Raw genomic sequence first — 19,597 nt, 5'->3', positions numbered from 1 at the left:
CTCTAATTTAATTGAAATATCTTAAATGAACTCTTTTGTTGCAAGGATTGTCTTCCCTGTAATAGATTGGGTCAGCCAGGTCACACACACAGAAGGTCATAAAAACAATAATAAAAGTCACATGGAGCCAGATTTTCTAAAAATTTACATTATTCAATCTATTATTTCTCTAACTTGTGATATATCTTTATCATACTGAATATAGTAATTGTATAGAAAATGTTTCAGGGTTACAAAAGGATTATTTTGTTTGTAAAAATGTACTTTCATCAGGCCATCATTCATGATGAAGATATTGTTTCTTCCATCTCTGGTATCATGTCATCTTAAACTACTAGTACTACAGTCTGTACTACTACACTGACTTTAGAAGAGAAGAGATTGTAAAATGGTAATAGTTAAGTACTTTAGATTGTAAAATGTAAAAGTAATTTAGTTTTAAGATGATCAAGATTAGACCTAGAAGAAGTGAAGTTATGAAAAATGAAACTAAATTTCTATATGAATATTTTCTACAGTCTATTAAAATGCTTTTCATTTTTGTTTATTCCACCACATCCTGATATCAGGATCTACAGGGCTGCATCAGTCTACCACATCATGCATTATGTTTTGCTCCATTCTATAGGTTGAAATATTGTCGGATTGAAATATATACTGTATTTATTTTCACAGAGCACAAAACTGTACAAACACTCTTGCCTGTCAAGTTATGGCGTTCCGTGGATCGGTGGTCAGTATTGGATCTGTTTCACCCTCTTCAAACTTCTCGTCGGGATCTCAACTACGACATGCATATTCACAAAGAGATATTAACTCTATTTCGGGACCGCAGTATCAATCACAGCATCACATACCTCTGTCTACAATCAGTAAGTAAAAAATGCCATAAATTTTCCTTATTCAACATTCTGCTGCAGTTCTACAGACTTACATTTTGTTTTACTCTTATTATAACCCTTATTATGCAATTATTTAGCAAGCTTTTTCTGGGTGAATTAACTTCTACATTGTAAGAAACAAAAAGCATACATTCAGTGGCCTAATTAGGGGGGGGGGGGGGAGTGGTTGAGCCCTCCAGGTTTAGTGCTCCAATGGGCCTCCAATGCTGAGGCTGCTCATACTCATCATCTGTGGAAAGCTTCCTTTCCAATATGTGTGCCACAAATCAACCAATCAGACACACCAATATCACTACACTTTGTATTAATTCTTTGGGGAGCTAAGCCGAGAAAGCGTTATCATCGCACGCATGTATCCTAAAACAACCCTTGTTTTTATAATACCCATTGTTATTCTCGATATAGTTAATCTTAAAAAAAATATACAAATATTTCTCTTATTATTTTTTTAAGGTTCTTCATAAATATGTCAGTCTCGATATATTATAGTTATTCTTAAAATAAGTATTGGTTTTTTTTATTGTTCTTCACAAAATAGTATCAGTAATTATTAATCTGTTGATAAATGGTTGAACAAGTCTTGCGTCCATCTTGGATGAGAACTCCATAAGCTAGTCCGCCTTCTGGCCTTTGGCTATTCTATCTCTATGTCCAGGGATTCTTTACTCCATGGTCCAGGTCAAAACAATAAGTAATAATAATCTAATACATTAACTAAACCACATGCCAGACAATTAAGTGATGTTATAGTAACCTATACATGATTTCCTGATGACTTTCCAATGGGATTATAACAATCAGGGCATTTCCCTAAGGAAATTTCCAGCAGTTTTATACTATGGCGCATTGCATCATATAACAGCTTTCATTTTAACAATTACAATTCCTGTTCCTGTTGCTACCGTAATGGTTGGGTAAATCTGTAATTACATTTGCAAATAAAACAAATATAAATAGAGTTAATATGTTAAATAATGAGAGGGAAGTAATATTTATTTTGTATCATAATTAATTAAATAATGACTTTCTGTTTTAGTAGCTGGAGTTTTGTTGCATGTTATTATAAATGTTAAAATAAACTCTCTGTAACTATAAGGCCAAATAAAAAAAAATTACATATTCTCCCCATCAAATTTTTGAACCTATGACTTTTTTTATTATAGACCTATAATTTGGTATTTTTAATTTTTTTATGTTATGTTATGTTTGTTGTTCGATTTATATAGTGCTTATTTATTTTAAAGAAATGGTACAGTAAAAATGATTTTGTTTTTAAATTATTCAATTTACCATTAACACTAACAGTAGCCTACATGATCACAATCACAGTGACGAGTTAAATTATCATCATTTTTAGTTTGTCCATATTCATACCAAAAATGGTAATGATGGTTAAATATCACCATTTTTAGTTTTTGAAAAAAATAGGATTTTAATTTCCACGACTACAGTAATACTGTATTGATTTATATCTAAATGAATTTCATGTTTGTACTATTCTGTAAATGAAATATATTTGTGTTTTATTTTATACCTTTATCACTTGATTATGAAACTTTAAAAAAAAAATCCACATCCTGTAACCCATGACATTCACTTCCTTATTTGGCATATGGAAAGTACCATTTTATTTTGAAGCATTTCTAAATAAACTTAGACTAGAGTAAATATTGTCAGTGCTTGCATAGTGTAGAGTAGGTTTTTGATGAATAACAGCAGAATGCGTTATTATACAAACGACGTTCATACTTGAATTGGTTTCCTGTGTTCTTCCTTTGAAGTCATAAGTGTGGAAGTTATTGTCGAGTAATGCATTGATTAATCAGGAAAGATGAATTGTGTTGTTATCCTAATCATGCTTTGATTGCTACCACCATCATACCTGTAGGTGTTTTTTATTTGGGATTTCTTCATAGACATATGTGGATTATAAATAAGTGACTTTTGGAATTTGTACTATTTGTGTTTAATTCAGTTGACTGCCTGTTTTGCATGTGAATGGTTAAGTAAAGTGAAACGATCTTTAGTGATTGAAACTAAACAATCTATAGTCTGGCTTTATTCTTTGGAATATAGTACAAAACACTGTGGAACGTTACCTTTAGAAATGTGCCAAGACTCGTACTGTAGTTGGAATATGTTTGAAAAACACTCTGGAACTTGCATTTAAATTGTGCCAAGTATTGTTGGAATATTGTACAAAACTCTTTGGAATTGCTTCTAGAATTGTGCCAAGAATTATCGGAATATAACACAAAACATTTGGAAACTTATCTTTAACATCGAGTAAAGAATTGTTGGTACATTTTTAGTACCAACCATTCTGTATAGAATTTTTATATAAAATCTGTTTGTTTTGAAGAATAATATACTTTGCTATTGTTATGGAGGATACTAGTGAACAATGTTGTATATTGCCAAGTAAGTCATTTCATAGTACTTTATACTATTTGTCATAATCGTAGACAATTCGTAGAAAATTTACAGATTAAAAATTAACTAGATTTAATTCGTCACTATGACGAATTATAGGTTATATGCATTGATTAAAATAAAGATAATTGATTTGTAAAAGATATATTGATTGATTGATTTTCTCAGAATCTTTAATTATTTATAATATATGCTAGGATCTTGCTAACGCAAATACAATAGCCGGTATCGCAATCCGATCAAAGATCCCTCTGCGTATAATGTCATAAACCACATTTGTTACATAATAATAAAGACATAAGTTTCTTTTTATCTAGATTTCATTATAAATCATGTGTATAATCTATACACTAAGAAATAAAATTGAACAAACAATACAAATAATAAAAAAAAATCTTATTTCGTTTCGTTACCCAAGGTGAGGCTCGATCTCGGTACCTTGAATGCTATAGCCACGAGCACAGACCACCGAGCCATACACAACCTACTAAAACATGTAGAAAGATTCCTCCGTGTATTTACTATTCAGTAGCCACTTTGGTGCAGATAGATTATTACATACCGCAATGAATTATAATTTATTACTATGATGGCATCTTTAAAAATTTTTTTAAATGATGCACTGTCAAACTATATACTTTTAACTTTAATATATGAACTTCTTAAGAAAGAAAGTTAATGTTAAGTTTGTTATTTCGGCCTAAGAAAATGTCAAAATTTGTTTGATTGTCGAAATTAATTTTTTTTAATTCAATATGCAATTAATGATGACTTAATCAACTTTTGTTCTCTTAATTTGATAATAAATCATACATATGATACATACACTTCAAGAAAATTAAATAAAAAATAGGTGTTCCCCAGCATTCTGACGATATATATTAATTTTAAAATTTAGCATATTTTCACTATTTTGTTAACTTATACGTGCGTAGCCTGTCACTTTTGACGTGCTTGTATAACGCAATTTCGAGTTGAAAAGTGAATCAAATATGATGATATTATTAAAGAAAGGTTGTAAAACAGAAATCGGGCAAAAAGAGTGCGCATTAACGTTTAACGCGCAGTGCGCGTGCAAAATTCTGCGCACTCGTGGCAATTTTTTAAACGCTTAAAATTGCCTGAAACGTACTCTAATTTCATCGAAAATAAATTTTGACAATTTTAAAACTTGTAAGCGCGCGTACGCATGCGTTATATGCGCTACACACGTAATTATATTGCCATATGTTTGAAATATGACCTGAAATTTATGAGTACCAAATTTTGTTTAAAAGTGATTCATGCTTGTGAAGATATGATTACAAACGTGATTTCATTAAATCGCACGTAGACCGCGTAATTTATGATTGCGCACCGTGAAAACATAACCACATCGATTCCTGGCCATAAGGAATATACTCTGAAAAATTGACTTAGCTAGATGAAACTGATGCCAAGATAATTCACGGACAAAATAGTGCTAAGGAAAGAATGAATAAATAAATAAATAAATAAATAAAGATCCTGACAGAATCAAGAGGTTATATGCATATCATGCATATAACCTAATAAATTCAACCAAAGGGTGCTCTGAGAAAGAAGTCATGTACCCGGAGGTATATATTGTGACACACAACAGGGCACTCAAGCTGCTACAATATCACGATAATCACCTTTTCATTTACAGTATTTCCTTGATTCTTATTACAAATCCAAAGGCTAAAACAATGACAATGCTCTTGCTCTGTATACAAAAGCGTTAAATATTAATTCGAAATTTTGTTTTGAATACCACTTGATATAGTTTAGACTTTATATTTTATTACTTTTCTTGACTCTCCTTCCTGTACTGTGTAAATAGTTCTTGAAGGAAATTATACAATAGGAAAATATAAAATGCACTTTGTATTGTTTATACAGTAGTCTATGTGTTTTTTTAAACCACAATGTCATCGCAATGATTGCCATATAAGGCCGGCCCTTCAGGCTTTAGTTATTTACCTGTTGGGTAATTTGGTTTCATGGGAACAGGTATCACTTGATGAGTACTACCCAAATGTAAATATTTAAAGTCTAAACAGGCCCCTAGCAATTAAAAAATAATTACGGGCACAATACCATGTTATTAAGTTAATTACAGCAAATTTGGTATATTCTGTAAATCTTTTCCTTGAGGTATAAACACATACTGTCTCCTTAATGAAAACGCAATGTGTAGTTCAGTTTACTGGCCACCCGCTGGTTTTAGCCCACCTTTACTCCTTTCACTGTGCCTAGCAAACGATGCGAATGGTGTATTTAGTGACATTTTCATGCAAAGTGAGAACTGTAATTTTTTTGATCATGTTATCACATTATAAATGTTATTATTTTGTTTCGTAGGTGCTGAGGAATTGCTTAGCATAGATATTGATTATAGTGGATTTTTATATAAAAGATCATCTGAACGAAAAACAGATAAAATAACATCAGTCATACAGAGCAGGTTAAGTTTCCCGTTTGCAAAATGGCAACTACGATATGTAATACTTTACAAGGATTGGTTGTACTACTTCCAATCAGAGAAAAGCAAACGACCGAAAGGAGCGTTCTGCCTCAAAGGTTATCATAGGTATGAATCACATTCGTTATGGTAATCAATATGTTCTAATCAATGATCAATCATTACATTTTCTTTTTTAAGAATCATAATTTATAAAGTTATCATCTTTTTTTTTTTTTTTTGAAGACGTGGCCCGTATCCCATACAGGGTAATTTACTGTCCTAGGATGTATATGTACGGGTTGACTTTTTCAATGAATTGCACTTTTTGAGCATATTTGACCTATGTACAAAAAAAAGTGCAATTTTTTGGAAGGCCGAAACATTTCACAATTACAATAAAACCAACAATTGCAGAAAGTTACAGTCATAAAAATGTATTTTGCATTTTCCTAAACCTATTAAAAATTATTTAGCCTCATATACTTGGGGTAGAAACCTCGCGTCTTCAAGGGGTTAATAATCATTTTTTTTATTAAAGGCATCAAAACTTAAAACTTGCTTGATAGCTATATATCACTATACAGCGTCTGGCTACACCAATGAAAATTCAGAAATATTGGTGCCTTGTGGCACACATCATAGATGTCGTTTAGAATATCTCTTACAATATTTGTGATATTTTAGAGTGATGAGGGCTGAAGAGGCATCCACGACAGATCAGCGTTATGCATTCAAAATAATGGGCCCATCCCATAATATGAGGACATACTTCTTTGGCGCAGCATCAGAACGGGAAATGACGGTAGGTCTCATGTTTTGTACCCAATATTCTACCAGGAAGTAGGGTTGGGTTAATTTTAATTTGAAAGAACGAATATTGCAAGGGCATATATTTTTTTGTATAGCATAATAAAGAATACTAAGATTCCCCTCAATTTGTTTTTTTTCCTATAAGGTAAACAATATTATTAATAAAGATTATTGCTAAGACTGTGTAACCTAAACTATCTATTTTTAGCTTTTTTAATTACATTGTAAAAGAAATCAATGGTGTCTGCATTATACAGATCACCATCAGAGAATACTGCTGACGTACAGTGCTTATTTGTACCATGAACAGCCAAACAGGTACAATAATAGTGTATTGTCCATTATTTTCATTGTCATATTGTCACAACTGATGACATATGTACTTAGCTAATTCTGTACTGTATTGTCCATTCAATTCCTTATCTCTTCATTTGATGTACAGTAGTCATCCATCCATATCAATGCCCTCTGTCTGTGTTGTTTAGTACGCTCTTCTATTTTAAAAATTGTATTCAACAAAATACACTCTCACAGTGTATTGGCTATTATATAACAGGAACAGCATACTATTTGTATCGTATGTATGTGAAAGAGAATTGTTTTGACATCAATAAAAAGTCTGTACCACAAATAGCTAATATTAATACACTCAACAAACCTACTGCATACAATTTCTCCGTTTATTTTTACTAGTAATAATCATGGTAATTCTTGGATACACTACATTATGCCTATAAAATTAAAAATACAAATTCTATTCTTGTTAGTTATGGATGGCACACATCAGGGTTACTATGGAGAAGGCGTTACACGGCAGTGCCAGAGACAAGTATGTAAGAATTGTGTACTTTATGTGGGACTCACTGAACTGAACACATTTATAGATGTCTTTTGGGTTGTAAGCAACATAGATGGATGTAATTACACTCAATGGAGAACCCACTATCAAAGTCTTCCACCCACCTTAAAGCTTATGTTAAGGTCTCACTCAACATACCAACCAACCAAAGAAACCTCTGGATAACTAAAAGTTCTGTTTTATCTCTTTCCACCCACCAATAACCTTTTTACACCCACTACTACACTTTAGCTACATATAATCATTTACCCATTCTTTGCAACCCAACCAGATGGATAAATATGAAATCAAAAATGTTGAGAAGTAAATATAATGACTAATTACAAGGAGAGAATAAACTTTTAGGCATTCTTCTTTAATATAAAAACAAAAATTAAAAGATAAATGATTTCAAGTTAATTAGTTAAAAGCATTTAAAATTGTGCATTTTTATTCTACACTTTATGATATAGATCATTACAGCTTCTAAAAAATTTAAAAGAAAAGAGCGACCGTGTATTCTCCCAAGTGTGTGAGCTAGATGAACAAAACAATTTTCGAAGGGATTCAGTTAACAGTAGTGACAGTCAAAATGAACAAATTTATGATGAAATTGAGAAACAATTGCCTTTATATGATGATACAGAATGCCTGCCAGATATTGGTGACAGACCGTTACCGAGGCCGCCAGCAGAATGGAGTCCTGACTCGGGCAATTCCAAACCAGGTATGTGTTTACAGATCACTATTGAATTTGTTAATTCTAATATAAACTGTTATGTTAATATACCTGTTGTGTTATAAAGATAGGACTGAAAAGGGTAGTTTACAGTGGAAATATCAAGGTGGTTTGGAGGATTTACAAAAGTGGTTGGGACAGTTACGTGTACCAAGGTGCTTTGGAGGGTGTACCAAGGTGGTTGTGAGGGTATACAGAGGTCGTTGGAACAGTGTATCAAAGTGGTTGGGTGGGTGTAACAAGATGATTGGGAGTGTGTACCAAGGTGTGGTTGGGTATACCAAGGTCCCCCACCAGTGCCAAGGTGGTTGGGCGGGGGTACCGAAGGTAGTTGGGAGGATATACCGAGCCCTCTTGTACATTAATTATTATTAGATTAGATAAACAATTGATGATGACAATGCAAAAGTAAAATTCATATCCCAGAAAAGTGCATGTGTGGGTGATTTATGGCTTTTCCATTCATACAATAATACTATAATTGTTTTGATAAATGGTGGGTGGGGTTCTGTGGTATTAAACATTACGAAAATAAATGTCATTGTCTTGTTGTACAATTTGAAAAAAAAACGCTTTTGTCTAGTATTGTATTACAATTTACAAACAACAAAAAAACTATTAATATTCTGTTATATATATATTTACCACAAATTTCCTCATACTTCAAAAACTCTAGCATTGTTTAGAAAGTGTTTCAATTGAGGTACACCACACAAGTAGTTTATTGACATTTCTTTCAACAATACCATCAGATTTTAAAATAATATACATAAATAAAATACTTTATTTAATTTACTAGTGCTTTTATTTTTTCTTTAAATTATACCAAATTAAAGTACAGTAAGTAATTTGTTTTTTAAATAAAAAATTTGTTTAGTTTATTATGCATGTTTTGTTTTACCTATAAGCAAGTAAAGTAAGAAAACCACTACCGACACCGCCTCCCCGACATGATGGCTATGTAGTAAATAAAGGTAACAGTTTAACAACAAGTTTTCTCACAATTTCTAGATTCCGCTATAGATTTAGTAGGTAGTTGATATTGCTGTCTTTGTCATCTTGGCTTCATTTTAGTGTTTAGATTGTTTATCTTTGTTTTGTTTTATGGCTACCTTTTACTCACTGCCGTTTGTTATTTATTTTCTTTATGTTTGGCCGTATGTGTAAAAGAAGAAATGCAAAATTTACCAAATTTATACAAATCAAATTAAATAATAAAACCGCTATACACAAAACATGTAACTTATGAAAAGGTTACCAAATACAGTATATAACTCTAAAACTCTGTCTACACTATCAAACTAGTTGAGAAAAAAGGGAGATGTGCCCAAATATGGTAGTAATATGACATCACCGTGTCCATATATGAGCACATCAGATTGGTTTGTCACATAACGTTAGATAGTGTAGACAGAGCTTTATAAGAATAATGTATTCTCTTTTTTTGTGAGTGACGGGGATATACATTTTTACATTGTTTTTTAAGCTACAGTATTTACTTTTTCAAGATTTGTTATTCCTAATACATTTATACAGTATGAAATTCTGAAAAATAAGAATATGTTTATGTATTTACTATGAAAAGCATAATTCAAATGTATATACTAAAACATATTTTCATTTCTTAGTACTTCATGTATCCTATTTCATTTACATCTTAATACAGTAGAACCTCTCCCTTGGGACACCCCTAATTTATCCAGGGGACACTCATGAAATGAATGAGGGCAAATTTTAATATATTGAACATTTTTCTATTAATCAAATTATGCATTCTCATCATTATTTCTTTGTTTAATTTATTTTCAGTAAATGTTTTGAATATTTGTACCTAATTGTCAAGTTCATCACAGTATACATAATACAATAGAAGTGAATCAAGTTTAAATTGAAACTGTCCCTATTCAGTCTAATGAAGGTGTTCCCTTAATAGAGGTTCTACTGTATATTTTAGAATTCTGCAATTTTTTAACAATATATTTTTCTTAAAAAGATTGCCGTGCAAGATCTGATACCGTCACTCCGTATGTCAATAGCTCCCTCAATTCAGAAGAGCCCCTCAAACGTTTCAGATCCAAAAGAGGTGTCATGTTTTTCTCACCTCGGCTAAAGAGGCATATTCCCCTTACCCCACAGAGTGAGTCATGCATGAACTGCATGATGATCATGGCATGTTTGACTTGTTTGTGTTTTGAATCATTTTGTCCGAGCATGACTTTGGTATTGAAATGTGCTTGTGCTTTCTATGTGCTTTTGATTCTCACTGCTTTTAATGTGTCATAGTCTTGCATATTATTACACACACCCTGGATGTACTGTAAGCCCACTCTGGATGTACAATAAGCCCATCACATGATAATATTAATCATAGATTTTTCACGATAGATGTCGGCGCCCCTGAATCCATTTTACGTATTTTCATAAGATTGCCATTTATATCAAATACTAGTCCAACAGAGAAACCTCTATAAAGTTAGGTTGTTTAATTTAAGCCTAGCCCCAGTGGCGTAATAACTATTGAGCGCTCACTGGCTAAACCCAGAGCTTACAGGGCCCCTGAACAGCCCAGATGAAACTACAGGCATTAAAATATGTTGAAAGAGGCTAAAAACGCCCAAGACCTCCAGCATTAGAGGGCCACTTAGGGTCCTTAAACCAGGGCCTCAAACCTCTGCATTACGCCACTGCTTAGCCCTCACCATAAGAAAACTCCATGAATAGTTGCAATTTATCTTTCCCATAACAATTGGAAACTGTAGTTCGATGACTGCAAAACAGCTGCAGGACAGGAAAATGCCACTGCCTAGACAATGCCACTATGTAAAGCATAAGCAACGGTCTCTGTAGTATAATATTGATAAATATGTTTCAACAATATGCAATGTTAATTTGTTTACGATATCTGTTCTTTTAGTACCAATAGCAAGCAGGAGATTTTCAGCTGAACTTAGATCTAAATTTGGAATGAGATTTTCATGTGAGTTTACAACCTATTGGGATTAATTTGTTTTGATAATTATTATTTTTTCTTTTTTACACGTGTCAAATGTATGGGAAGAAAGGGCAGGTAATAAAATGTGCATATTTGTACCTAAGTTTGATTGGAGGATTGGAGATTACAGTACATTTCTTTTTGTAAATAATAATATATCAATTGTTTGATTATTACTGTGCATTTCTAACAGATCTGTTGCATGCTCAGTTGTACCAGTTTAGATCTACTTAAATGTTAGATAAAACAAAGGATGAATATTTTTATGTTAATTATGCCATGAAACTACATTTGCTAAAAGATGAAATCTTTAATTCATAAAAATATTCATTGCACACAGTCGTTAGTATTTGTATATGATTATAGCATATTGCATTTATTTATGCATGATGTTAGTTTTTATGATTTAAATCATGAAAACATTTTATATAAATATGTTTAGTGTCATGAATCAATCTACTGTACTTAAAGGTATTAAATCGAACTCTTATCACTTTGCGCTTATATAAAGATTTTGAATTGTGCTGTGTGGTTCGATGGTTGACATTCCCAATTCCAAGTTTTTTCCCATCCCATTTGGACAGAATGTCAATGCAAATGAGTTAACCAATCACAAGCGACAGTTTGGATGATCCATCCTATCATGATTGGTCAAATGATTTGTGTCGAACCAAGTGAGAACTAGGGACTTGGTTTAAAAGGCATGGGTTGCCCGTCTTGTTATTGGCGAGTCATGTATTTGCTGCTGAAAGGTGTGAGTAAAGATAGCATTTTTATTACTTTGTATACTTTAGCCCTTGACAGTGATGACGATGATGAGGATGAAAATGGGTGTGTCCAGGATTATTTATCACCTACAACTGCTACTTGCCCTCAACGGGTTAGTCTAACAACAGCACCTAAGCCTCAACCTAGACCTCCAAGACGAAAAAGTGATGAGGTACCAAAAGATAAGTTTACAAACCCTCATGGTCTTCGGTAAGTATCTTCAAAATATACTATAAACTCCCTCCCCTCCTCCTCTCTCTCTCTCTCTCCCCCCCCCCCCCCCCTACTGAAATTCACTCACTGTATACCATAATCATTGTTAGTAGTGCAAAGCTTTGATCACTGAGTGAGTGTGGCCGAGCGGTTAAGACAGTGCAACCGTAATTATCCATAACCAAAACATCGGTAATTGGGTTTGAGCCTCACTCGCACGCTTCTGGTGGTAGAACAAATCTTCTCGGATAAGGATTATAAACAGTAGTTTCAGTGTACACAGAATTCTTGTGTGCACTTTAATGAACCTAGTACATCTTTTGAGATGAGTAGGGGGGTTTACCTGGTGTAATAGCACACATATCCATTGTCGTGGATAGACGAATTCGAGCGCTAGAATTAACATGACCCTTAGGTGAGAAGCATGTAGTTGAAAAGTGTAACATCTAAGTCCACAGCGACTGGAGCAATGATCGTTGGAATGGTATATAAGTCGAAAATATTATTATTAATAGGGAGATAAGTTAATTGGTCACATTGCCCATAATTGTACAGTGTACTGTATATTGAGAATACAGACTAAAGATCTGTTTATACTATCAAACCTTATGTGAAAAAAAATGTGGTGTGCCCTTATATGGACACGATGACATCATTACTACCATATGTGGGCACATTACACTTTTTTTTATAGTTTGATAGTGTAGACAAAGCAAAAAAGACAAAACAAAATTTGTTTTCATACTAATTTTATGAATGTAATCATTTTATAAATGTTTTTATGTGAGTTTAATACAAAAAATTTCTACAATTTTATTTTTGTTAAGGCGAAGACCAGATGGAAACAGTTTTCGGGACAAACATAGTGAAACGGTAATTGCACTTTAGTTTGTCTATTTATATGATTTTCCTTTCTATTATTTTAACGTATGGTTTAACACAGCCTCCCAACAAACGAAAAATATAAGCAATGCAGTAAACTATTCCAAAACTCAGATCCACCAAGTTAGTAGCATTTTCCGTCAACGTTTATTTTTATTTCAATATCATATTGAGGATCTATACTACAAGAATAAATTATTCTTGTCATGTATAAGACCCTTATCAAACTAAAATAATATAATTAACAAGTAAACAGATAAAGTAATTGAGACAATAAATCAATAAAAATAAAAACAAACAGCAGTACGACATCAGATTAATCATTATATAAAGAAATTAAGTATTTTTTAGCATTGGCCCGAAACACAATATTAGATTTTGGTGTCTTAAAGTTGTCATTAAGTCCATTCCATAATCGTGGTTCTATGAAACGTGTATTGCTTGGTTTGCTATAGAGTGTGCAAAACAGCCTAAATGGCTCATTGGTTGAAGATGTTAGTGATTTATTTTTGTGAATTGGCTATAAATAAATACAAAAATGACATTTTTGTCTTTTAGCATATTGGTAAGAAACCCCCAGCTCCGCCGAAGAAACCTCAGATTTCACCAAAACCAAACATGACCAAACCAAGTTCTACATACAATAAGGTAAAATATTAGACAAGTCAGATTTAAAGTACTATTTGTTGTAATTATTCAATATTTTATATTATAAAAGTGGAGTGTAGCTTGGTGGTTCACATGCTTGCCTTTCAATTCTAAGCCCGGTACAATCCTGACCTAGAGCAAGGGTTGTAACTCCACTCAAATGAGACTTAGTTTATAAGCATGATAAATTATTAAATAGTTTATCCATCCTGTAATTGCTGGATGGATCATCCTCATTAAATATGGTTAAAAAAAAAAAAAATTGTCGCTGCTCTCGCTGTTAGATGCATATGAAATAAAAATATATTGTGTTGTATATCTAGAGGGGGTATTTATTTGATTATACATGTTACCATTATACACCCAAAACAAGAAATGCCTCGACACAACCCCCCCCCCCCCCCCTCCCTAATAACCCCCAGTGAGTTAATTTGTAAAAATAAATAAAGTAAATGGAAGTAAAGTGAAATATTGTATTACTTATCTACTTTTACATAAATTATTGTGGTTAGGTCTTGATTCACTGATCCCATTACTAATTGTACATTTCCACTGCAGGTTGGAGCCATTAGGGATATATTACCAGATTCTGCAATATTTGAGGCAAGCGACAAGGTGAAAGCAGAAGAGTAAGTCATGTTTTAATTTTCCTGTTATTGTCCTGTCAATCAATAATGATCAGGATGGATGGACCAACCTCATTAAATATTGTTAAAATAAAAAACAAAAATTTAAAAACTCCAATGCTTATATTGATTATGCATTATATATGCATCACAAGTTAACTGGCACTGAACCACCTTGTTCCTTTTGATATTAAAATACTGTAGTCTATCTCGAAAAGAAGCCTATACTATCTTGAAAAGAAGCCCAGTGGACTTGAATTTAGGATGGGCTTCTTTTCAAGATTACTTTTGCAGACCAAAGAGGGGTTTCTTACCCAGATGGTCTTCTTTTCGAGGTTTTACGGTATTTTTGTTCAATATTGAGTATTGGCTACTCTAGCAGAGCGAGTACTATAACAGAATTCCTGAATCTTTATGTCCAATTTTTCAGAATGCTAAAAGGTCCAAAGTTTGAGGGAATGTACTTGATAAGAAATAGTGCACAGGCAGGTCAAAAGGTATCATTTTATTTACTATTTAATTTGATTCAAATGTAAGTGTAGAATAGCTTGTGACTCGCAGTCTTTCATCTCCCCAAATAGTCCCTTCTACCGATTAACAATTATTTGTCTGTCAGGAAATGAGGGGCTATTTTCTGAAAGATGAACTGGGTTTTAATTAATTTATTTAATTCAAATTTTTACAAACACACTGTATACTATAAAACTTACTATAGGTATAATTATATATTGATGCTTTTGTTGTATCCAGAAGGGGATTATGTTGCTTAAGCACCAACTCATCTTTTATGTAAACAAACCTCTCTGCATCAGGCATCTCCAAATACTTATTTAAAAAATAAGATTTAAAATATCACATTTCTTTTTTCTTTTAAGGTTCTTATGGTCTACCATGGAAACGATAAATGCAAACATTATAAAATATTTGGAGATGGAGTAAGTTTGTACAATGTTTAAAACAAAGTTATTTAACAAGTGTTTTGTAGTCTGATTAAAGAATTGGTGTATGGTGGTAGTTATTCTTCATTGCTTATCTTTATCAGTGCTAACTGTAAACTATTCTGTGACAAAAGTAAACAGCAATTTTTTTTGGAAATTGATGGAAACTAACTCTTCATTTATGATGAATCCAAATTGAATCATGTGTAATTTAATTTGTGTTAACAAATAAAATCAGTTTTCAGTGTGTATGGTTTAAATATTAACACATTCTACATGCAGTAGAGAATCATAATTATGGCTTTGTGGTGTATGTGGCTTCCATTCACTAGACTTTCCCTATCATGCTATTTTCGCATTTCATCTTGCATATCACTTCTGTAGATTACCAACTTCGCTTTGGACAAGACACCGGTATTTAATTTCATGAACGAACTATTAGAACATTATTCATCTTCTGGTTTGCCAAACACAGCTCGTGTGCTAACTAAACCCTACCATGATTGATGATGCTACTGCCCTCAATGTTTGGTTACTAGGGTAGGTTTTGCTTGCAGTTTCTATGCAACAATTGTTGATGTTTTATATTTACTAATATTTATCTTTCATTGTTATTTTCAAGTTGTATTTAAGATATTGTCCCCCTTTTGATTTTTAAGTTGAATATGCCATTTTAGTGTCACATAGTAGTTATTCACTTTGACCAAAAATTGGATCCAAAAAAAATTATTTACCTGAAAAAAACAATAGTCGAAATCAGCTGCTCAGGGGTTCTGGTTGAATTTAACTGTATGTTTCTTTTTTTCTATAAAAACTACAAAATGACCTATTCAATGTCTGATTTTCTTAATCTTCATTTGAGGGACAATACAGGTACATCTTTAATGTATATAATATTTAATTACTTTTTTATTTATACATTTATTTTAAAATTTCAGGAATTTATCAGAGAGTGTGACACCCTTTGAATGCCTATAACATAATAAACAACATTTATTTTCGCTGTCATACTAACATATTTTTTTTAGTAGTAGTACTAATAATTCTTTATTTATAGATTGCAATAATATTTTTTAACAGAACTAACATAATAATTGTTATGGTAACATACAATTTTAAAAATATTGTAATAATAATATTATTATTACCTACCATAATTGTAATGAATATTATTCTCTTGCAGTCATATTCTCTTGATGGGAAGTTAATGAAGTCTTCTATGGAAGGCCTTCTTCAACACTTTATAACTCATTATTTACCTCCATCAGAGGGCATTAAATTGACCAGACCATTCCCTGGACCAACAAAATAATAAAACATGATTGACATCAGAGGAGCTGCATTTTATTATGACATCATTCAGGTTGTGTAGCTTAGGTCATAGACACCAATTCTTTTTGGCACACATGGCGTGTCATAACTTTAATAGAAGTAACCATTGTCAAGTTCAGTTGGTGCAGTTAATAGTGTTTGGATTTCTTGATTGTAAGGTTTGAATCCTTATAAGGAAAACAGGATAGGAAATGCTTGAAGTAACCTGTGGTGGAATTCATTGTACAAAAACCATAAGCTATGTGGCTTAGAAAAGAAAACATTCTACATTGCTATGAGCTAACGAAAATGAAGATGCACTCCATCACTATGAGATGTTAATTTACCTTGTTTTGTACAAGCAACCATTTTAAAGTATATTTCAGCCGTTACAACAACCCTTGATATTGTTACCTTATCTTAAAAGTAAAAACACTGTCGTTATGTACTATATACAAAATTATTACTACTGTACTTAAATTTGCAAGTCAACTTCAAGATTGTGGATGACAGAAATATGATACATATAATACAATTTATTTTTACATATTGTTGCTGTTGTGAGTTTCTAAAAACTAATACAAATATGTAACAGAAGCAGATTTATGGAAATTTTGCTAAGAATTTCTTCAAGAACTTATAAACATCTGAATATTGTACTGTACAGTACGTTATTATTCACTCAAGAAGCTATATCCCTTGACCAACGGCTAAATGCTTATGGACAAGACTATGGGAGTAACACAGTTTTTAACTATTGTAGCAATATTCTCTATATGCCACATGGAAATCAAATTTGCATAAATACTGTGAAGAAATCTTGCATTTTGACTACAGACTGAACCAGTTGATCTTCCAACCACATACACATGTGTTAGCGTTGACCGCCTTTGTTGGGTTACACAATACCATATTATATTTCAAATCTTTTTTTTTTACCAATTTTTAATAATACACATTATTTGTAAATATTCTGTACTGTATATTTCTAAATAGTTTCTTTCTGCTAATTTGCAATTTGATATTCAAAATTTCCAATTCTATCTCGTCAGGTGTTTTTTAACTTGAATTTAATGATGGTTCTTGTGGAACAAGCAACTTTTAAATCGATTAAAACTGTAATATTTAACCAAGACAATTAACAGATTGCATTTTAAAGATTTTATTACAAATTGGTTTCTGACGGTGAACTTTGTAAATAAATATATGGAAGATATATTTGATAACATTCAATGTAAAGCAATATATACTGCACGAAACTGGTGAAAATTCAGACAACATTGGAGTGTTGATAATTCTGATTTTAATTGTATAGGCCTAATACTGTTTTACAAACAAGTGGAGTAGATGCACCCGATTCTCTTTACTGTATCTCCACGTATGTAATTTTATGTGCAGTATCATAGGTAAATTTTGTAATACAGCGTCACATATGTATCACATGTGACGTCTGTATGGTAAAGGTTAGGCTTACTTACGGCGTCACATGTGATACTGTATGACACTGTATTATACAATTTGCGTATGATACGGGACAAATTAAAGATACAGTACCAAAAATTGGCTAGCTTATGACACTAAAATTACAATCTTAAAATTAAATTTTAATAAAATGTTGAGTTAAAACCAAAACGTAAAAAAGTTATATTGAAAGGGGAGATATAGAGATAACTAACAAACAAAATAATATCATGTGCAATAAATAATAAATACTTTTTTATGATACTTTATTTCGCTAAATATGTTGTGAACTTTAACTCGAAATTATAAATAATGTAAGATGTTTTCGATTTATTTTTACATGGGCCTTTTAATGATTGGTTCAAAGTTGCTTTTAACAAATGTATTTAAGGTATAGCTATATCGGTGGTAAGTCTGTCCTTATAATAATAATTTATTTGAAAAACTACACTTTTTGAAACAGCGGCACGTGTTCAGTGTAATTAAAGTAAAAGTATAAATATCGCCTTTTTTATTGCCATTTACATGTTTAAATGATTCCCCTTTAAGCTTGGGTCTTGGATGCAACACAAGTTGCGACCAATTAAAGCGTCGCGAATGGTCAAATTGCGTTTGCGTCCACACCTGTCCCGTTTTTCAACGAAATGAACGAAGTTGTAGTTTTGTTAAATAAAAAAAAGTGTTATAAACATTCACAAGAAGTCCGTAAAGAACTTTATTGCATCGTGTTGTGAATTATACGTAAATATGCCGTCTTACATAAATGTCTGCACGTAGTTATATTGCCATGTATAATTATATATAAATATATATATATGTGTGTATAGTATATATATAATGTTAAATGTCTGAAACGTGTTGTACATTGGAGCCGAGTAAAAATTGTAATAAAAATTCAATTTGAAAGTATGTGATGTGTGCTTTGTTAGCATAATATCTTAACTAGGCCTAGTGTCGGTGAATGGATGCGATTCAACCTGTCTTAAAAAATTACAAATGAATACGCTTATTATACCTACTAACAGAAGACTTGATAACGTAAATAACTACAGTATTACGCACGTAAAGCTGCATAAAATACACTGATAATTCCACAAGACACTATATATAGACACTACGACGTGGACGTAACAACGCAAGTGAAATTCTTACCAATCACAAGCGACAGTTCGGGTGATCCATCGCTTCGTGATTGGTCAAATTACTGAGTGCTTGCTCTGCGTCAAAGTATGATTTTCACTTTTTAAGTAATCATTTCGGTACTACTTCTTAAATGCCGTCTGAAAAAAGAAGAATCAGAATCGAAAGCTTTTGATAATGGTTACGCTGAAAATATTTAGCAATGATATAAAAAAAAAATAGAAAAAGCTATCTAAAATAGAAGCCCCTAGTGAGATTTGAACTCACGACCCCTGGTTTACAAGACCAGTGCTCTAACCCCTGAGCTATAGAGGCAGTTGTAGACATAATTGTATAGGGGGTTTTTTGACACATTTTATATTTATTATTATTTTTTTGTATTTATTATTTTTATATTTGTATGTCATGTTTTAACTAAATCATGTCCGT

The 19,597-nt window shown here is 32.2% G+C and overlaps 1 protein-coding gene and 1 non-coding gene across 5 annotated transcripts; one reads left to right on the top strand and one right to left on the bottom strand.

The window, feature by feature from the left end:
• The first annotated feature begins 132 nt into the window (after nt 1–132).
• LOC144837878 (SH3 domain-binding protein 2-like) lies at nt 133–18,937 on the top strand. Of its 4 annotated transcripts, none has more exons than XM_078693181.1 (15): nt 133–391; nt 676–872; nt 5,700–5,928; nt 6,487–6,604; nt 7,380–7,441; nt 7,924–8,177; nt 10,183–10,326; nt 11,104–11,166; nt 11,976–12,159; nt 12,990–13,035; nt 13,603–13,692; nt 14,251–14,321; nt 14,749–14,815; nt 15,194–15,253; nt 16,440–18,937. In XM_078693181.1, the coding sequence occupies exons 2-15, from the start codon at nt 713–715 to the stop codon at nt 16,566–16,568; spliced, it is 1,677 nt and encodes a 558-aa protein (XP_078549307.1). In that variant the 5' UTR covers nt 133–391; nt 676–712; the 3' UTR covers nt 16,569–18,937. The 4 variants fall into 4 exon arrangements, with proteins under 4 accessions (XP_078549307.1, XP_078549308.1, XP_078549310.1 ...); XM_078693182.1 differs by lacking the exon at nt 10,183–10,326 and adding an exon at nt 9,098–9,163 and having other exon boundaries at nt 134–391; XM_078693184.1 differs by lacking the exon at nt 10,183–10,326 and having other exon boundaries at nt 136–391.
• A 473-nt stretch (nt 18,938–19,410) lies between these two features.
• On the bottom strand, nt 19,411–19,483 carry Trnat-ugu (transfer RNA threonine (anticodon UGU)). The gene has a single exon. It is a non-coding gene; the product is annotated as a tRNA-Thr (tRNA).
• Nucleotides 19,484–19,597: the final 114 nt, after the last annotated feature.

Source organism: Antedon bifida, chromosome 3 (assembly GCF_963402885.1).
Source record: "Antedon bifida chromosome 3, ecAntBifi1.1, whole genome shotgun sequence".
NCBI lineage: Eukaryota > Metazoa > Echinodermata > Crinoidea > Comatulida > Antedonidae > Antedon > Antedon bifida.
This window is presented reverse-complemented; position numbering and strand designations above follow the sequence as displayed.